General features: G+C 48.5%; 1 protein-coding gene across 2 annotated transcripts in view; it reads right to left on the reverse strand.

The window, feature by feature from the left end:
* MCC (MCC regulator of WNT signaling pathway) overlaps positions 1 to 18430 on the reverse strand; it is a 465432-nt gene that overhangs the window by 24464 nt on the left and 422538 nt on the right. For both annotated transcript variants that reach the window (XM_017959782.3, XM_003899999.5), the window contains 3 exons: positions 17248 to 17431; positions 6179 to 6413; positions 832 to 1038 (listed from right to left, as the gene is read on the reverse strand). In XM_017959782.3, coding sequence (XP_017815271.1) covers positions 832 to 1038; positions 6179 to 6413; positions 17248 to 17431 — 626 coding nt within the window. The remainder of the gene's footprint in view (positions 1 to 831; positions 1039 to 6178; positions 6414 to 17247; positions 17432 to 18430) is intronic.

Genomic DNA, 18430 nt, shown 5'->3' on the forward strand with positions numbered 1-18430 from the left:
GTCAACTATGGTCTGAAAATATTCAATGGGAAATTCTAGAAATAAACAATAAGTTTTAAATTGTGCACCATTCTGAGCAGCGTGATGAAACTTTGCACTGTCCTGCGCCATCCCACCTGAGCTGCAAATCATTCCTTAGTCCAGCATAGCCACAGTGCAGACACTCCCCACCCATCTGTCATTTAGTAGCTGTCTCGGTTATCAGATCGACTGTCAGTGTCACACTGCTTGTGTTCAAGTAACCCTTTTGTCATGTAATAATAGCCCCAAAGTGCAACAGTAATGATGCTGACATATTGTTATAATTGTTCTGTTAATATTTTATTAGTTGTTATTAATCTCTTACTGTGCCTAATTTATAAATTAAACTTCATCACAGGTATGTATATATAGGGGAAAATGCAGAATATATAAGGGTTCAGTATTATCTGTGGTTTCAGGCATCCATGGGGGATTTTGGATCGCATCCCCTGTGGATAAAGGGGGCACTATTGTACCGATAAACTAACAAATGAGGGCTGCCGTGTGACAGAGGATTAGATGAAGGAGGTGAGACCAGTATCAGTGGACAGCTGCAGAGATCACCCCTCTGATGTGACTGCGATATGTGAAAAGGTTTCAACTACTATGTAAAGTGAGATTTGGTATTTCTAAAATGTAGATTGGTTTCGCTACACTCAAAATGTCACCTTCTTAGATACCTACGAATGGCCTGCAGTTCCTATGCAAATACAAGAACTGAAGCAGCAGGGTGGTGAGGTGTGGCCAGTGGTCACTGGGCAGCCAGGGAGGCCTGAGCCTAAGGGTGTCCCCAAGCCACTCCGGCCCTACCTTGCTGGGTTTGTCTTTGCCACCGCTGCTAGTGGAGCTGAGGGACCGCATCCGCTGCTCCTTCTGCTCCTCCACCTCGGACTTCAGGTGCTCAATGTGCACCAGGTAGGCCTGCTCCTGGGCCTCCCGCGTGCTCAGCTTCAGCTCCAGGGCCTTCTTCTCTTTCTCCAGTAGATAGAGCTGGGCCTTCAGCTCGGCCATCTCCTCCTACAGAGCAAGGAGCACAGAGCACATGAGGCACCCACGATCTGAGAGCAGGGCTGGCTGCTGCCAAGTGGGTGGGTGGGGGTCGCTGGCTATGACCCACAGGCCCGCGGTACAGTTATCACTTTGAAGTTGGCAGTAAGATGAGTGGGAGGAGACATGGTACGTGTCACCACACTTCTGAAGGAATGATGTGTGGATAAGGCCATGCACTTTGTCAGTCTATGGACTAGACCTGAGACAAAAGGGTAGAAGTTACAGGCAAGTAGATTGTCGTTCAATATAGGAAAAACCTTTCTAACAAATAGAGCCCCCACACAGGCACATGGGCCTCAATGGAAACCCATTCTCTGGTCTGCAGAGACTGGGCTGCACCTGCCAGAGGCTGTAAAGTCACCTATCCGTGGAAGACTTCTTCTGGCCAAGTCCCTTCCAATTCCCATTTTGGTTTCCACAGCACCAACCACGTATTTAACCACTCCCACGGCACCTTCGTTGCCCTGCAGCTGGGCCAGGCAGGCGGCAAATGCCTGCAGCAGCATCAACCTCTGGCTCTTGCCTACTTCTCAGGGCCCAAATGAAATCAACAGAAACAGCATCCTTCACAGGTGACTGCTCATCAGACAACTTCTAAAAGTATCCTAAGAACTCAAATGAGAGCGATGAGTGGAGAGTAAGAAGTGAATCCAAAATAGGACAGTGCCATCCTGGGACCAGGAGCCAATAACAATGGCAGCCACTAGCCTTTACTGAGCACGTGGCACTGTGCTAAGTGTTCACATGACATGGCTCATTTCATCTTCCCAACCTGGGGTAGGTATTGCGACTATCTCCATTGACAGATGGGAAACTGAGGCACACAGAGGGAAATCCCCCTGCCCATGGCTACTGGGTAAGCTGTGGAGCCAGAGACTGCAGCTGAGCTGTCTGGCTCAGGGCTATGCCGCCTCCCTCCCTTTCAAGGTGAGCCCATGCATGATTCTTGTCCCCACACTTCTGCTGGAGGGTGACTCCACCAGCCCACGGCCACCAGGTACAGCCTTCCCAGCCCACCTTGAGACGAACTCACCTGAGGTTAGTTCAGATTCTGGCCACCCCTGAAGTGACCTTCTGAGGTAATTAGTCCCAGGCCTGGTGCACTCTCCTGGGTAAGTTGGACTGGTGGGTAGATGTTTTCACTCTCCAGTGTGGGGAAATAGCTAGAGGGCACCCCTCAAGAGGGACGTTAGTCAATGTGCTCAGTAAACTACTCAGAACACACCAACCTTCTTTCCCCTAAATATCAGACAGAAATGCCAGAATGAAAGGTATGCCATGCCCAGAACCTTCGGATCTTTTGCCATTGGAAGCAGGATTCTGAAGGTTCCGGCAACACTGCATACTGAGCTCACGCGATGGTTGCTTCCAGAACAAACATACAAGTGCATGCTTGAAAGAAGGAAAGAGAAACCCATGGGTGCCAGAAATGAAGCGGGAACTCTGCCAGAGGGAACGGCAAGGAGGGCACACGCTGGCCAGCAAGGCGCCAGACTGTCCTCGGGCCCTCCACCTGGGGGCTTAGTGTTACCCAAGGCCAGGGCGTGGCCTCTGAGGCAGAGAGCCACAGCTCAGACCCCTACGGGCGCAGGATTCTCAATACGGGCTGCCCAGAATAAGACACTAGAAAACTTCCTTTCTGGAGATGTGGCAAGTAAACTTGTCATCTCTCAGGCTCTGAGTGGGAAAAGAAAAATCTCTTTCGAGGAATCAAACCTCAAGCTCGTGTCATGTGTAGGTGTGGTATAGGAATCCTGAGTCAAGAACCTAACAAAAACCAGTCCTAAACCTCAGAAACTGATGAGTCCCAACAGATCTAAACACAGAACCACTCTGTAGGGACATCTGCAACCCAGGATCCACAGGGCCCCACAGAAGACGTTTCCACGGAGGATGAGCTGGTGCTTGCATTCTCTCCCCCTGCCCCCACCACTGAGGAAATGAGGATGAATCAGCGCAGATGCAAAAAGTAAGAGTCAGCATTTACAAGAAGCGGAAATAACAATGTGGAAAACTAGAAAACAAAGATTTAAAACAAAGAGATATAGGAGTCATAATGAAGGGATAATACGTTCAAAAAGGAAGAGAAGGCCAGGCCTGGTGCCTCACACCTGTAATCCCAGCACTTTGGGAGGCTGAGGTGCGTGGATGACTTGAGCCAGGAGTTTGAGACTGGCCGGGGCAACAGAGTGAGACCCCATTTCTACAAAAAAAAAAAAAAAACACCTTAAAAAATCAGCTGGGTAGGGCAGTGCATTCCTGTAGTCCCAGCTACTCGGGAGGCTGAGGCAGAAGGATCACTTCCAGCCCCAGGGCGAGGCTATAATGAGCCATGACTGCATCACTGCACTCCAGCCTGGGCAACACAGTGAGACCCTGTTTCAAAACAGCAAACAAACAAACAACAACAAAAAGAAGAATGGACTTGAAAAGGAACCAAGCAGATCATCTAGAAACAAAAGGTATGACAAAAACAGAAACTTGAATTTCTCAGCAATTGGATCCTAGAAAATGGTGAAAATCCAGCATAACCTGCTGGATGATGGATTTGGTATGGGCACGCACACAGCCCCAAGCAGACTGCGAGAGACTCCGAGGAAAAGGAGACAACGCTGATGTTTGGCCTTCAAGAAAGTCACAGGGAACCAAGCCAGAATGCTAGTAATGGCTGCCCTGGATCATAATATTATGGATTGTTCTCCTCCCAGCTTTTCTACTTTTTTAGAAAATTTCTAAGATCAGTACACATTTTATTTTCAAGTGGCAAAGGGAGTATTAGAACTTTTATTCCAACAAAAATGTCTTTCTTGGCTAGAATACCAGTAAATTTATCACCCTACATATTGGCCAGTTTTAAAAAGGAAATCCTTAGTCTTTGGCCAAAAGAAACGCAATGTTTGGAATAAATGATGGAAGGGGGGCCTCAGGGCTTGTGCCACAGCGTGCAAGAGTCTGCAAAGAGGGCTCCTGGTTGGATGACGGACCCAAGGCCGGCTCATAGGCAACGAGAGGTGGAATCAGCCAAAGCAGCATGAGGATTCTCCAGAGAGAGGCTGGGATGGGAGCTGGGTGGCTGGATGAAGATGAGCCAGTTTGGAAATCACAGGGGTGGGGGTGGGAGGTGAGATTCCTGCATCTGTTACCACTGCCTAGTGTCTTCCCAAACTTCACCCAAATTCTAGCTCAAGAAGCTCCCAAGGACAGGGCTGTGCTGAGTGAGTCACCCCTGAGGGTGTCAGGATGGCTGCTGCCGCCAGCTCCCCTCCACTTTACAGAGACAGTGCGACCAGGGGGCTGTTTTTCACCCTGCTGCGGACAGTACTGATCCCAAACGGAGCCATTAACTCAGCACTGCCACGACCCGCTCTGGCTTGCTAGACTCCAGTTCCTGACCATGACCTGGCTTCTGCCAGAGAACAACCCCCTCCCATCTTCACTTCTGGGAGCCACAGGCATGGCAGAATCTGAGGCCGTGCAAATTCAGGCCTTTGCTCGCAGGAGAGTGGCATGTGGAAAGCAAGTTAGGGCCGGCAGCAGAGTCGTGTGCTGACCCTGGATCTGCAGGAGCAGCCCCAGGCAAGTTCCCACTTGTGCTGTGGTCTGAGACGCAGGGTGCAGTGACATGGAACCACGCTCCCAGCAGGCTGTTCTTCTGTTCCCACTCCACCTGTGTGCGCCGCAGTACAGTCCTGACGCTAACTACGTGGAGTTCGTGCAGACCTCACAGGTCAAGGGCAGAGTCTTCCACAGGCTGCCTTCCCTTCAGATGCTGCCCCAAGTCTCCAGCAGGATGGGCCCCCGATCACTTATACTTCTGACTGCCTTGTCTACAAATTCGGGGGAACCCACAACCCCTCTGAGGGTCAGTAATTTGCTAAAACATCTTGCGGAATGAAGGAAAGCACTATCCTTACGATTATTGTTCTGTTTTAAGAGGGTACAAGCAAGGCAAAGGCTGAGAGTCCCAAATGCAGATTTTCTGGGCCCTCTCCCCACTGAATCAGGGTGTGTCGCCCTCCTGGCACATCAGTGTGTTCATCATCCAGGAAGCTTCTCTGAGCTTCAGGTCCAGAGTTTTTATTAAGGCTCCATTACACAGGTATGACTGATGAAATCACTGGCCACAGGATGGAACTCAATCTCTGGCTCTCTTCCCCTCCCCGGAGGTCAGGTGGCTGAAAGTCCCAATCCTCCATCACACACCTGGTCCTTCTGATGACCAGCCCACATTCTGAAGCTGTCTAGGGCTCACCATAAGTCACCTCATCAGCATCACAAAGACGCCCCTAGCACAGCAGGAAACTCCAAGGGTTTCTGAAACTCTGTCGCAGAACCAAGGACAAATATCAGATATGCTCTTACTTATACCAGAGCTGCCTTCTGAAAGCAGGTACCAGGTGAAGGGCTGATGCCTGGCACTCCACACCAGAAACAGGCAAAGTGGTGTCCTGCTGTAGGGATGGCAGTTTAGCCACTTCCCAGTAGGGGACACCAGTTTTCCAAGAAAGCTCCCTACTGTAGAAACGCCAGCAGGTAGACATCTCCACCAGCAGCTGAAAGGCCCAGTGTTTCAGATCCACTGAAACACTGACCTCAACAGCACTGTACACCTTCACTGGAGGGCACTATGGTCTGAGCAGGCTCAACATTGCACCAAAGGTACAGGATGTCAGGAAATCAGGGCTCTCGGCCAAACTCTACAACTGGACTCACCCTGTTCTCCCCCTGCCGGGAGTTAACATCAGCATCAGCAACCCAAGACATACTTCCAAGCATTCTTAAGATTAGGGGTCAATTTAGACTGACAGAGGCTCCACTCTGCAGAGGTCTGACCTGGCTTCTCTTAGATGAAGGGCTCCAAAGTTGGGCTGGGACACCCTGAGAAATCCCTTAGAATTCAACTCCCCTGTCCAGAAACACCCAGCCCAAGTGATCCCCAGACATAGTGAAACCAGCTCTGTCTACAAACAAGGATCTGGCTCTTCTCTGGGCAGAGGTGACTCAACAGGAGGGGTTGATTCCTCCTCATCTGCTGGACCTGCTTTCAGAGGTCGATTAGATTTCCTCCTGGTGGCAGCCTCGTGCACAGGACCCGCCCACCACATACCTTCATGGCCATGAGTTCCTGCATCAGCACTGCGTTTTCCAGGTCCAGCCTCTGGCTGTCTCCCCGGGGCTTGACATCATAGCTAAGAGGATCAATGTGGATGCTTTCCAGCTCCAGCATGGTCAGCTTGACCGCAGCCCTGTCATTCTTGAGCTGCTGGATATAATCCTTCAGCCTCTGCTCGTCTTCTTTAGTGAACTCAGTGTCGCAACTACTGGCTGTGGAGCTGGTTGTGCTGAGGAAGAAGAAAAAAAAAAAAGATCCACCACCCTGTGGTATTCCAAGTTACGGCGAATAGATCTTTTCTCCTCACTCTTCTCCACATTCCCTCTCCCCACTGTTATTTACATGGTAATCCAAAAATAAGTATGCGTCACAGCATAGGAAAATAACTTTTAGGAGAGAATTAAGTATGAAGAATAACAAATGTTTACACTCTTTGACACAACACTGTGGACTCTAGAAATGAATTTCTAAGGAATTAATTCCACAGAAGCAAAAAGATACACATACAAAGGAATGTAATCTAAAATACAGTTTAGTGAATTATCACACCTATCAAAAGGAGGGCAATCATGTGGACATTACAGCGATCATTGTAATATGTGAAATTATAGTGATATTGACAATGGTGGTGATATTTTGAGGAAACAGGTTAAAAGATAATATATATGTAATAAAAAAGATATTCATGTGTTCAGAACTTTAAAAAGGGATATTTAAGGCAACAGAAGTTGAAGCACAAAACACCTATGGCGTGATCCACAGATGCATGTCACACCCTCACACGTGCGTGCAGGTATCCCAGGCTGTGGCAGCTGTCCCTGCGGAACAGCACTGAAGGGGGCTGTTTTGCTGTGATTACTTCTGTTGTTTGCAACATGTATCATGAAAAACACAGGGGTGCACAACACAGCAATAATCACTTTGGGAGTGGGGTACCCCTAGGCCTCCACAGCATAGTCTGAGAATAGTGTCCACTATAGGGACTCCAGCTGGCCCAAGGGCCCTTGGCAGCCCAAGATGAATTGTGACCGGGCAGGGAGCCCCCATTTGAACCCCAGGCCTGTGGCGGCCCGGGAACGTTTCTAGGGGACCAAACCATCGTGAAACGGGGAGTGCCACTGGAAAACGGAGGCCACGGCTCTCAAGTGGGCTCTGGCCTTTTCCAGCAGTGGGCAGGCTGCTCCCGTGCCTCTGAATAAGGCCCACTCCACTCGGTCGAGGACTCTGAGGCCAGTGTGTACCAATAGCAGTTTCTCTGCACTTGCACTGGGCCTCCCTAGGCTTGACTTGTCCCTCATGGAACTGGTCTGAAGATGGCAGAGGAACAAGCAGAGGCCTACTGACCTCGCATCAAAACAGGCCAGGCTGTGTTGTCATGCCTGTTGCTACAGATTTGGAAAGTGAAGCTCACAGACATTAGTGGTCAGCCGAATCATGCAGCTGGAAAGAGGTGCAACTAGACTTGGGTGCAGCCTCATCCCACAGCCCTGTCCTTGTCCCCAGAATCCTGTAGTTAGAAGCTATGCCAGGGGCCAGGAGTGATCTCCACAGGCTGCCAGATGCCACAAATCCAGGTCTGCACTCCTCGTCTCACACTGCAAAAGGGTAACAGCCAGGACCCCAACTCAGCAGGTGTAGTCCCCACAGCCTAGACGTGAGTGAGGGCAGGCCCATTCTTGTACATGGCACATTGCTACGAAAACAAGGCTTCCGGGGAGAGAAAAGCTGAAGAGAGATGGTGGCTGGAGCCTTGCTGTTCACAGAAGGAACAGGCTACCCTAGGGCTCGGGGTAGTCTTCAAGTCAGAGAACCCCTTCCAGGATGGGAAACCCCTGAGCAACAGAAACCCTTTGGGGCTGTGTCTCACTCCCTCTGTCCCATCAGGACGGGTGGGAAGTCCCTTGGAGATAAGGTGAGCAAGATCAGCCTGACCATTCAACACCACCTCTTCAGAGGCTGTGCCCGGTAAGTTTCCGTGTCAGCTGGGCTGGGCTCTGTGCACAGTTGCTTGGTCAACCACTAGGTTAGGCGTTGCTGTGAAGGTGTTTGTTACATGTGATTACCATTAAAATCAAGACACTGCAGGGTGACTGTTTCCATGCAGTGAGGGAACCTCATCTAATCAGAGAGGCCTTAAGGGAAAAGAAAGATCCCCCAAAAGCGAAGAAATTCTTCCTCCAGATAGCTTTCAGACTCCAGACAACTTTCAGACTCAAGACTGCAACATCAACTCTTCCCTGGGTCTCTAGCCTGAGCTGCAAACTTCAGATTTGCCAGCTCCATTATCAAATGGGCCAATTCCTTAAAATAAATCACTGTTTGTGATTTACTAGATATCTATATCAAGAGATCGATCTTGATCTCTCTCTTTATATCTAGGTATAGATCTCTCCATATAGATCCATCTCCCATTGGTTCTGATTTACGTGCTATCTTTATGTGTGACCCACGTGTCTTATATACTTGGAATATTCCCTGTCTTCTCATCTCTAAAATGAAGGTAATCATAGTATATGCTTCATAAAGTCAGGGTAAGGAATAAATGAGGTAAACTTAGAAGTGTTTGTAATAGCAAAGACATGGAATCAACCTAAATGCCCATCAGTGGTAGGCTGGATAAAGAAAATGTGGCACATATATACTATGAATACTATGTAGCCATAAAAAAAGAATGAGGTCATGTCATTTGCAGAAACATGAATGAAGCTGGAGGCCATTATCCTTAGCAAACTAACGTGGAAACGGAAAACCAAATACACATGTTCTTACTTATAAGTGGAAGCCAAATGATGAGAACACATGAACACATAGAGGGGAACAACAAACAATGGGCCTACTTGAGGGTACAGAATAGGAGGAGGGAGAGGACTGGAAAAAATAACTAATGTGTACTAGGCTTAATACCTGGGTGATAAAATAATCTATACAACAAACCTCCATGACAGAGTTTACTCGTGTAACAACCCTGCATATGTACCCCTGAACTTCAAAGTTAAAAAAAATTAGAAGTGTTTAGAACAGTGCCCAGTGCATAGTAAGCACTCAATAAACACAGAAGCTATCATTCATCTGTTCAAGAAATATTGGAGTGCCAACTATGGGGTCCTGGAAAAATCCCTGCCCTCAAGGAACTCATATTCTAATAGAGGAGGCCGGGAAGTGAAATACACAGTCCATGAAAGGGTGAAAAATGAAGCAGGGAAGAGGTGTGGGGAGTGCAGAGCGAGCATGGGTTATTATTTGTGATTGAGCTGCAGGGAAGGCCTGCGTGATCCAGTGACATTAGGGTGGACCTAAGGGAGGCGCGAGAGGGAGCTACGTGGATGTTTGCAGGACACAGTAAATGCAAAGGCTCTAGGTGGGGAGTGCAGCCAGCAGAACGAGATGGTGGCTGAAGCAGAGTCAGGCAGGGGAGAGAAAGGAGGAGATGTGGTCAGAGAGGGAGTGCGTGGGAGGGGCCAGGTGCCAGGTCATACAGTGTTTTATAAGGGCTGTGTCTTTTTCTCTAGGATTAGGATGGAGGCCATTGGGGGTTTTAACAGGGAGGGATGTGATCTGCCTTATTGTTATAACAGGATCCCTTCTGGCCTCTAGGGTGAGGAGAGATGCAGGTAGGCCAGGGCAGAGGCAGGGGTGCACCTCGGGAGCTACAGCAACAATTCCAGGGAGAGATGCTAGCAGCTTGCAGCAAGGTGGGAGCAGGGAAGGCAGGGAGAAGGATAAAAATGACTACTGATCATCAGCATTACGTTTTCTCAAGCCATATTTTAAAAAGGATGAGGGGGAGAAGCAGCAACATCCTGCAGCTGCAACATTTCACGGACTATTCCACAGTGAAACGAGGCAGCTCAAGGGAAGTGCAAAGACAGCAAACCGCGCCCACAGCAGAGGGCACTGAGGAGCTGGGCTGTGCATCGCAGGACCATCCAAAGGACTCTGGGCATCTCAGCGAAGGCCTGTCTGCCTGCAACCGGCTCAGCGGCAGGCACGCCTCGCACAAAACCCCCAAGCAGAGTTCGGGAGCTCACCTTCACAGATCGTCAACACCGATGTGGAGGGACAGGCATCTAATGTTCCATAGGCGAATGAGTGACAAAATTAGAGCAAACTCAAGTACTGGCACTGTTTGCAAAGCATTCCACAGACATGGCTGAGGGTGGAGATGTGCTCACAGCCTCGGCATGTTTAGACAGCGTGGCGCTGGCAGACAGCAGCGCTTCTCTTCCAGTTACTTGGGAGGTTTCAGGAATGAAATCCTTCCTTGTAAAGCTGGGACACAGGGCGTGGGGTTTACTTACACCTCTAGTCTTTCATTAAAAATTATTTTGAAAAATTTCAAACCTAGAAAAAAACACAGAATAACTAACACCTGTGTGTTTACCACCCACGAGACATTGTGGTATATTTTCTTCAGACTACTTTTTGGGAAATATAAATTTATACCCAAAACACCTTTTGTGGACTTTCATTTAAAATAAAAATCACAAAATTCAAAGAGCAGTAAAAGCCAGCATTCTCTAATTACCCTGCAGGAACTGAAATGATAATATTTTGGCAGATTTTCTATGTAGCAGGACTGGTCTACCCCAGCAGTTCTCCAAGAGGGGTCCTGGGCTGGCCGCACCAGCAGCACCTGGGGGCTTGCTAGAAATGCACATTCTGGGGCCCGCTGTCAAGACCTCCAGAGTCATTGACTGGACTCTGAGGTCCAGCAATCTGTGTTTTCATATATCCTCTAGGCAGCTCTGATGCACGCTCAGGTGTGAGAAGCACTGGTCTCCCCCTCAGGCTAAGGGGGCATTTGCTCAGTAGCCTGTGAGGTGACTGGATGCGCCCAGGTTTTCTAGGTAGAGGCGACGATGCTCCTGGCTGCCCTGGTGGCTGTCAGGGTCTACGAGCAGGTCTCTGATGTCAGTCAGATCTGGATAAATGTTCCTCCTCTGCCACTTACTTGCTTTATGGCCCAGAGTAAATTACCCAATGTTTCTGGGCTGCAGCAAATAGGAATACTAAGGGTTCCTGCCTCACTAAGTTGTAGAAAGGATACGGCAGGCCCTGAAGCAGGCAGCTGGTGCTGCCACACAGTACCTGTCCTGTGGGAGGAGGAGGGACGGGTGGCCACTTTCCTGATGGCTTTGCCAACAGTCCCACAACACCTAACACCCCCAACACCAGACTCAGAGATCCCCTAAGCTGTCGGCCGTCTGCAGGCCATCCAGAATCTCTCCATCCCAGGGAGAACAAAAGCCACTAGTGGTTGACTGGACTTGAGAAATCACCTAGCCCTGTCGGGGAACACGAACACAGGCAGGCGGAGACTGCCAGGCGCTGCCACCCTTAGGGCCCGGAGCCTGGTCCATGGCAGGCAGAGAAGGCTTTTGTTTTACCCTCTTTGCTATGAGTATAGTTTTCAAAGAGGAAGGAAATAAGAAAAAAAAAAAAATAACAAAAGATCTCAGTCCACAGATCTTACCCTGTTGGAAGCACAGAGCTTTAAAATGCTTTTAGTGGATAAAGTTTAATTTCAAGATAAACCTCACAGCCCCTCTGGCTTCCCTCTCCCGCTTCCCAGGACAGCAGCGGGGAACAGATCAGGCGAGGTTAATTACAATTCTGCTTTGAGCTCTTAACGTTTCACTGCAGAATATGATTATGACAATGGTAGGGGAGGGGAAGCCACTGGCCTTTTCTCTGGCCTCACAGACAAAGGCGCTGGTGGTCTCCCGAGGGCCTGCTGCTAGCTGCTGGGCAAGGGTTAAGTCATCCATTAACTCTCCCGGCTTGGAATGCTGGATGATCTCAGTTGTCAAGGGGGAATCAATCACTTTCTGTGGCTGCATTATTCCTCTCCAGAACGGGAGACTGTCTGTGTTCTCTGAGAGTGACTGTGGGGGAAGGCTAATGACAAAAACCCTAGCCACACGTGTGTGCCTTGCTCTGGCTTCTTGAGGAGCTAGTCTAGGATGTGTGGGTTTCTCCTTTCCGTGATGCTCTGCTGGAGCTCCCGTCACGCTGGCTTTCCTCTGCATCTGTTCATTGCCAGCAGCTCTTCCAGCACACAGCATATGCAGCAGGCCTGTAGTCTGGTGGGAATGTGGGGCTGGCTGGTCTGGGACGGTTCAGGCTGACCCACTCTCCACCTACACTGTCGACTATGGGAGATGCTGTTGAAACCAGCTACTGATGTCGAACATCCTCTCTTCTGTCCCTCTCCACTATGCCCCAGCTCTGTCCTCAAGACAGCTCCCCAGCCTGCTCATTACAAGAAAAATTCATTTTTCATAGCCTCCTCAGCTTGCCTTGGCAGAAGGCTAGAAGGACATTTCGTTTATTTCGCCTTAAAAATCCATGATGGCATTTTCTTGAAGTTTTCATCAACATCTTACTTGGCCCCAGCTGAGATCTGATTTCCATCAAGGAGCAGCTTGTCTTGTTTTTTGAGACAGAGTCTCACTCTGTTGCCCCGGCTAGAAGGCAATAGCATGATCTTAGCTCACCACAACCTCCGCCTCCTGGGTTCAAGCAATTCTTCTGCCTCAGCCTCCTGAGTAGCTGGGACTACAGGCACGCACCACCATGCCTGGCTAATTTTTGTATTCTTAGTAGAGACAGGGTTTCACTACGTTGGCCAGGGTGGTCTCAAACTCCTGACCTCATGATGCGTCTGCCTCGGCCTCCCAAAGTGCCCAGCCCAGCAGCTCATTTTTAGAAGGAAAGTGCCCTGGGGGTGGGCATCTGTTTTGCTGAGCATTTGAAATTTATCTGAACAAGGGGGGTCAGTCCAGGTGACATTTGGCATTTAAGTCATTCCTAAGTGGCCCCATTTCTTTAAGCAGAAGCTCAAGCCTTGGCAGCTTGCCTGTATCTTTTACTGTTGTGCTAAAAAATACAGTCTTTTTTATTTTTAATAAAATAATAAATACAATCTTTCACTGTCGTATAAAAAAAATACAAAAATTAACCGGGTGTGGCGGTGGGTGCCTGTAATCCCAGCTACTCGGGAGACTGAGGCAGGAGAATCGCTTAAACCTGGGAGACGAAGGTTGCGGTGAGCCGAGATCACGCCACTGCACTCCGGCCTGGGCGACAGAGCGAGACTCCATCTCAAAAAAGAAAAAGAAAAGAAAAGAAAAAGAGATGTAGTCATGTTTTTAAAGATGTCGTGTTTTGGTACACTAAGTACCTGCCTTCCAAACTCTTCTGCGGAGACCTATCCCTTTTCTTCTCCATCCCCAAGCTCCTGTGGAAACTGCCTTGGCCTCGTGCTGCTATGGCCACAGAGGATCAGGATAGCCATCAGAGCCCAGCTGGGCAAGATGTCCCTTTCCCAGGATTTTCTTACTTGACATCAGGGAAACCAGCCAGCTTTGTGTACAAATGCAGGTGGTGAGCTGGTTGTCTGTCACCTGGGGAAGGCTGGGCCACACAGGCCAGACCCGAAGCCTAGTTCTGCTGCTGCTTTGTCTTAGGCAGCCCTCTGCCCGGGTATGCAGCTCGTGGGTGTGGGATCTGATATCCTTCCAATAAGACCCCTTTCCATTTAAGCTATTTGAGCACATTTCTGTTCTTTGCAACCATGCATCCTAACTAATAAAAAATGCAGTTAAATCTGTGGGAATATACCCCAAACTGTTCCCAATGTCCTTTCCAGTGAGAGTCCCAGAATGGAGAACTTTACTATCCCATGCATTTTGCAATGCTAGGATTTTAATTGCTTAGTTTTACAACAAGCATACAGTTCTTTTGAAATCAAGAAGTTAGAGCTCACTAGAAAAAAACCATAAAAAGCATTTCATGTCTATATCTTGTTCTCATAGAACCTAAAAGGTAAGTAATGAGGACATTTGAGGAGGACTGATCATAATGCTGTCATGTCAAGGATGTGTCTGGGCTGAGTCTCTAGAGCTCACTAACACCACTAAGCATTTGTCCCAAGGACTTTGGATAGACTCTCCTGATACATGGATGGAAAAGCACCTCTCTTCAGTAAAGATGACTGTTTCAGCCAGATCTAGTCTGACTCTCATTCCTGAAGCTTACTGATGCCTGTTCTAACTAGGTGGCTGTTTCAAAACATTCACCCTTTCAATGGACATTATTTCACTCTCCTCAACCATTTTTTCTGCCCCAGTGAAACTTTATCTTAATCCAGACTAGTTCAAAGAGTGAGAGCTGGGCACCTCTTGAGCTCTGCTGCCATCCAGTCCAATTTGGGGATTATATCCCAGAGTGAGTGGCCACACAGGCAGCACCCTGGCTGCCTGGAAGTACCCAGAGGCTCACGGCAAGGCTGCAACCACCATTCTCACAGCTCTCCCCGATCCCCATCTGGTGCCGAGAGAAGGGACTCAATTTCAGTCTCTGAGAGTGCAGACTTGCTGTGGCCGATCCTGTCTGGGCGACAGTTCCTTTGTGGACTGAGAGCGATGACTACGCTGCACAGAAGGAGCTGAACCATGAGGCCTGCTGCAGAGGGTGGGCTTGTCCAAGGATTCTATTTCCACTTCCCAACGCTTTAGTCCTTGTGCCTCTGTCATGATATGTTGATAAAGCCATCCAGGCAATCAACCTAGTCACTCTGTCCATAAGACCATTATACTTTCTGATGAGGCCATGGCTATATTTTTCAAAATGAAATAGCACTGATCCTGGGCTCCTGCCAACAGTCAACTGAGGGTTGGCTATCACTTTTATTCTCCTTGCTGGTTAACTACCCCTCTGCTGCTCCTCTCTATAACCATTAACCCTCCTGTCGTTAGGAGCTGCCTATGGGCTGCCAGAAGTGCTGCTGGAGGTGCAATACTCAGCGTTCCTTTCCTGAACCCTTGAGGAGCAACTGATGGACACTCTGATTAGACCTCTTTAAGCTGGGTGGTTACAGTGGGGGGAAAGGGATTTGCTGGGCCACATAAAGCTCCAACTCAGAAAGATCCTTTTCTTTATTTTCATAAACTTGACATGGGGGAATGTTTGAGCCAGAATGGCAAGATTTACAAACAAAATTACTATAATTATCATAATTATGAAAGCAGTCTGGTGGTTTGGGACTTTATTCTAAACCCACGTTTAACATAAAGCAGTCTAATTGCATCAGGTTCTAAGAATGTAGAGTGACAAATGAATGCCCCATGTGTGGTTCTTCTGTACTCAGAGCTGCTCTGATTTGGGCGGGAGGGTAAAAGTGATTTTTAAAGGAGAACTGGGTGAAATTGGAGCTAAAGCCCTCTGTATTTGATGGGAAGACCTACTTGAGACCGAAATTAATTTAAGAACCATTCTTTGGTGAGGTTATCCTTGGAAACAATGACTCTGTGTTTTGAATTTATCTCAATCTGCAGAAACATATGATCCCAAATTAAATTGCTCTAAGAAAACAGTCTCAAAATCAAGGCTAACCTGTAAGTTCAAGTACTTCTAACAAATATTCAAAAGCTAAATAGATGGTGATAAAACTGTTCTCACTCCTGACTGGTTCTAAATTCGTCTCTGATTTAGAATAAAACCCCAAAATTCTTTTTGTGGGTAGGGAGGTTTGAACAAATGATCTGTGGCACAAACCTCATAAGCTACTGAAACAGCACACATTTCCTATCAAGCAAATTCCTATGTTCACTAATGAAACAATATGGCATCACTGACAACATGAGAACTACATTTCTGTACTAAATAAACACACAAATTATAGATAACACACATCTGGAAGAGTCATTAAGAAGAGCATCTGCTTTCTGTGTTTACACAGTAGGATCTGGTTTTATGAAAAAAATTGTAATCTGTGCTTCACTGAGTGAGACAATTGTTGCTAAAGTAAAGAAGACTCAAGTCCCGGTTGTTTGTGGGCACCTGGCTGAGCGTATTCCTGGGCATGTCCCCTCCCCTGGGACACCTGGGCCAGTACAGGTAAATGGATGCACTGAGGGAGATGGTGGGTCCTACGGCGGGGAAAGAGAGAGGGAACATTCAGTTGCTTTCCAGCACCAAGAAAGCGTCAGTATTTCTCCTCTGGCTCTCAATAGTCAATGTATCTTTATGCAGTTCTGGTCGCTTAGACTGCAAGTAGACACTGTTTTGTTATATCATGAGATCCAATGTGGGAAGGGCAATATGCTCGGTGCTGAAATCCCAGGTTCCCGTCCAGGTTTCCCTCTTATCACCGAGCAGGTCACTGACATATCTCTGAGCCAAGGGTTCCTCACCTGTGAAAACGGGGTAAGTTACCCTTCCAAGTCTTTCACTATTTGGCAATTATGTAAGAATCTCTAACAAAGTGTCTTCTAGACTGAGGACTGGTAAATAAAGGGAAGGCATTCAAGTTTTTAGGGCTTTGGTGGCAAGAAATGAGAAGGGAAGTAGAAAGGGTTTCATTCTGACTCTCCACTCCCATCCAAAAGAATCAAATGACTTCAGCAAATTATGCTCAGCAAGGTCTTCGCTGCTCTCTTCCTCATCTTTTTCAAGCACCCACTTTAATTTCCTAGATTCACAGACAGTGAACTTGACCTCAGGTTCATGACTGAGTGTCTGTAAGCACATGCTGTGAATGCCGCATCATTCTATGAGGCAAAAGAGATGGGAGGAGAGGCTCTTGCCTGAGAAGAGCTTATAGAGGATGGAGGCACAAGAGGACGGGAGAGAGATGTCTGGAACTAGGATGGGCTGGGCTGGGCCTCGGGACCACAGGGACCATTTGCAGCAAACGGGTCTCGGCTACCCCAAGTGCTTCCTGGAGATGACGACTTACAAAGAAATGAAGAACAGAACAATGTAGGAGAAAATGGATCCGACAGAAAGGTAGGTTTGCATTCCATCTCTACCACTTTCCACAGCAAATCTCTCCTCTCTCGACTGCAGGTTCCACATTGGCAAAGCGAGAGGGCCACTTTCTAGCTCTTCTGTTCTGATCTTCTGACTCCTTTTTGAATGGAGCAGGCTGCAAGCCAGAATCTATGTCTGCCTTTTCCCAAGCCACACAGTCCCCAAGAGCTGGGTCACTGCACACCAAGTCCAGTGAACAGATGCCAGGTGGACACACGCCCGCCCCGGGGCAGAAGGCTGAGCATTACCTGGTGTGGCTGTTGGAGGAGAGGCTCTCCCAGGGCTGCACGCTGCAGCCGGCCACGGCAAAGGCTCCTCCACAGCTGCCATCCAGTTTCATAAGCAGGGCCTTGGCAGCGTTCTCAGCTGTCTTCCGGCAGTCATGAGCTCGCTTGAGCATCTGAGTGATGTTTTCATCCCCCGACTGGTCTCCTATGTGGCAGAGAAGCCAATGGATTAATCAACATAGGCCTGGACAAGGCACGCCTGGGAGTGACTGTGCATAATTAACTCTCAGTTACTTAGGGCAGAGGTGGCGCTGTGGAGGGGCATCAGCAGTGCCCAGCCTAAGAGAAGATCTGTGTTCTGGGCCTGGCACTGTCACTTAGAAGCTGCACATGGGAAGGTTATTTCTCTGCTCTTTCTCTGGGCTCCACTGGCCTCAGGGACAAATGTAGGAGTTGGCCAATGGGATCACCACATTTCTGTTTCCAGCTCTAACATGCTCTGATTTTTCTAATGATGCAGACTCCTGGCTTCTCCTCCCATTCAGCCACAAGTCTACCATTTGGCCATTCCTCTGTGCACTGGCACTTCCCTGTGAAGGAGGGAGGGAGAAACTGGGGCAAAACTGTGCCATCTTTCCACATGTCTACAGCTTTGATTAGAGCCCTGTGTGGAGGCAAGAGAGACAAAACTAATGGTTCAGACGAGAGCTTTAGATCGGCTCTGTATTATATGTACCGATGCCACCCCTGACCCTTCTCTTGGCTTAGTAATCATGAACTCAAATGCCTCCAGGAGCCAGGTAACTGGGCTAGTGCAGAACATCAGGGTGTGGTGGGCACTTGCACAGACCAGGCAGTGGTGGGCACTTGCAAAGACCAGTGCCCAAAATGTTCACATTGCTATCGTGTTTTAAAACTGTGCTGGAAAAGACAAAACTATAGAGATAGTGAAAAGATCATGGGTGCCTGAGCTGAGGTGGGAGGACTGCTCGAACCTAGGAGTTCAAATACAGCCTCGGTAACAGAGCAAGACCCTGTCTCCAAAACGACAACAAGAACAGCAGCAACAACAATGGTTGCCAGGGGATGGGGGTGGGGGAGGAATGAATAGGTGGAGCCAGAGAACGTTTGGGGCGGTGAAACTACTCTGTATGATACTATAATGGCGGACTCAAGTTATTATACATTGGCCCAAACCCAAGAA

The sequence above is a fragment of the Papio anubis genome, chromosome 5 (genome assembly GCF_008728515.1).
Source record: "Papio anubis isolate 15944 chromosome 5, Panubis1.0, whole genome shotgun sequence".
Taxonomy (NCBI): Eukaryota; Metazoa; Chordata; class Mammalia; order Primates; family Cercopithecidae; genus Papio; species Papio anubis.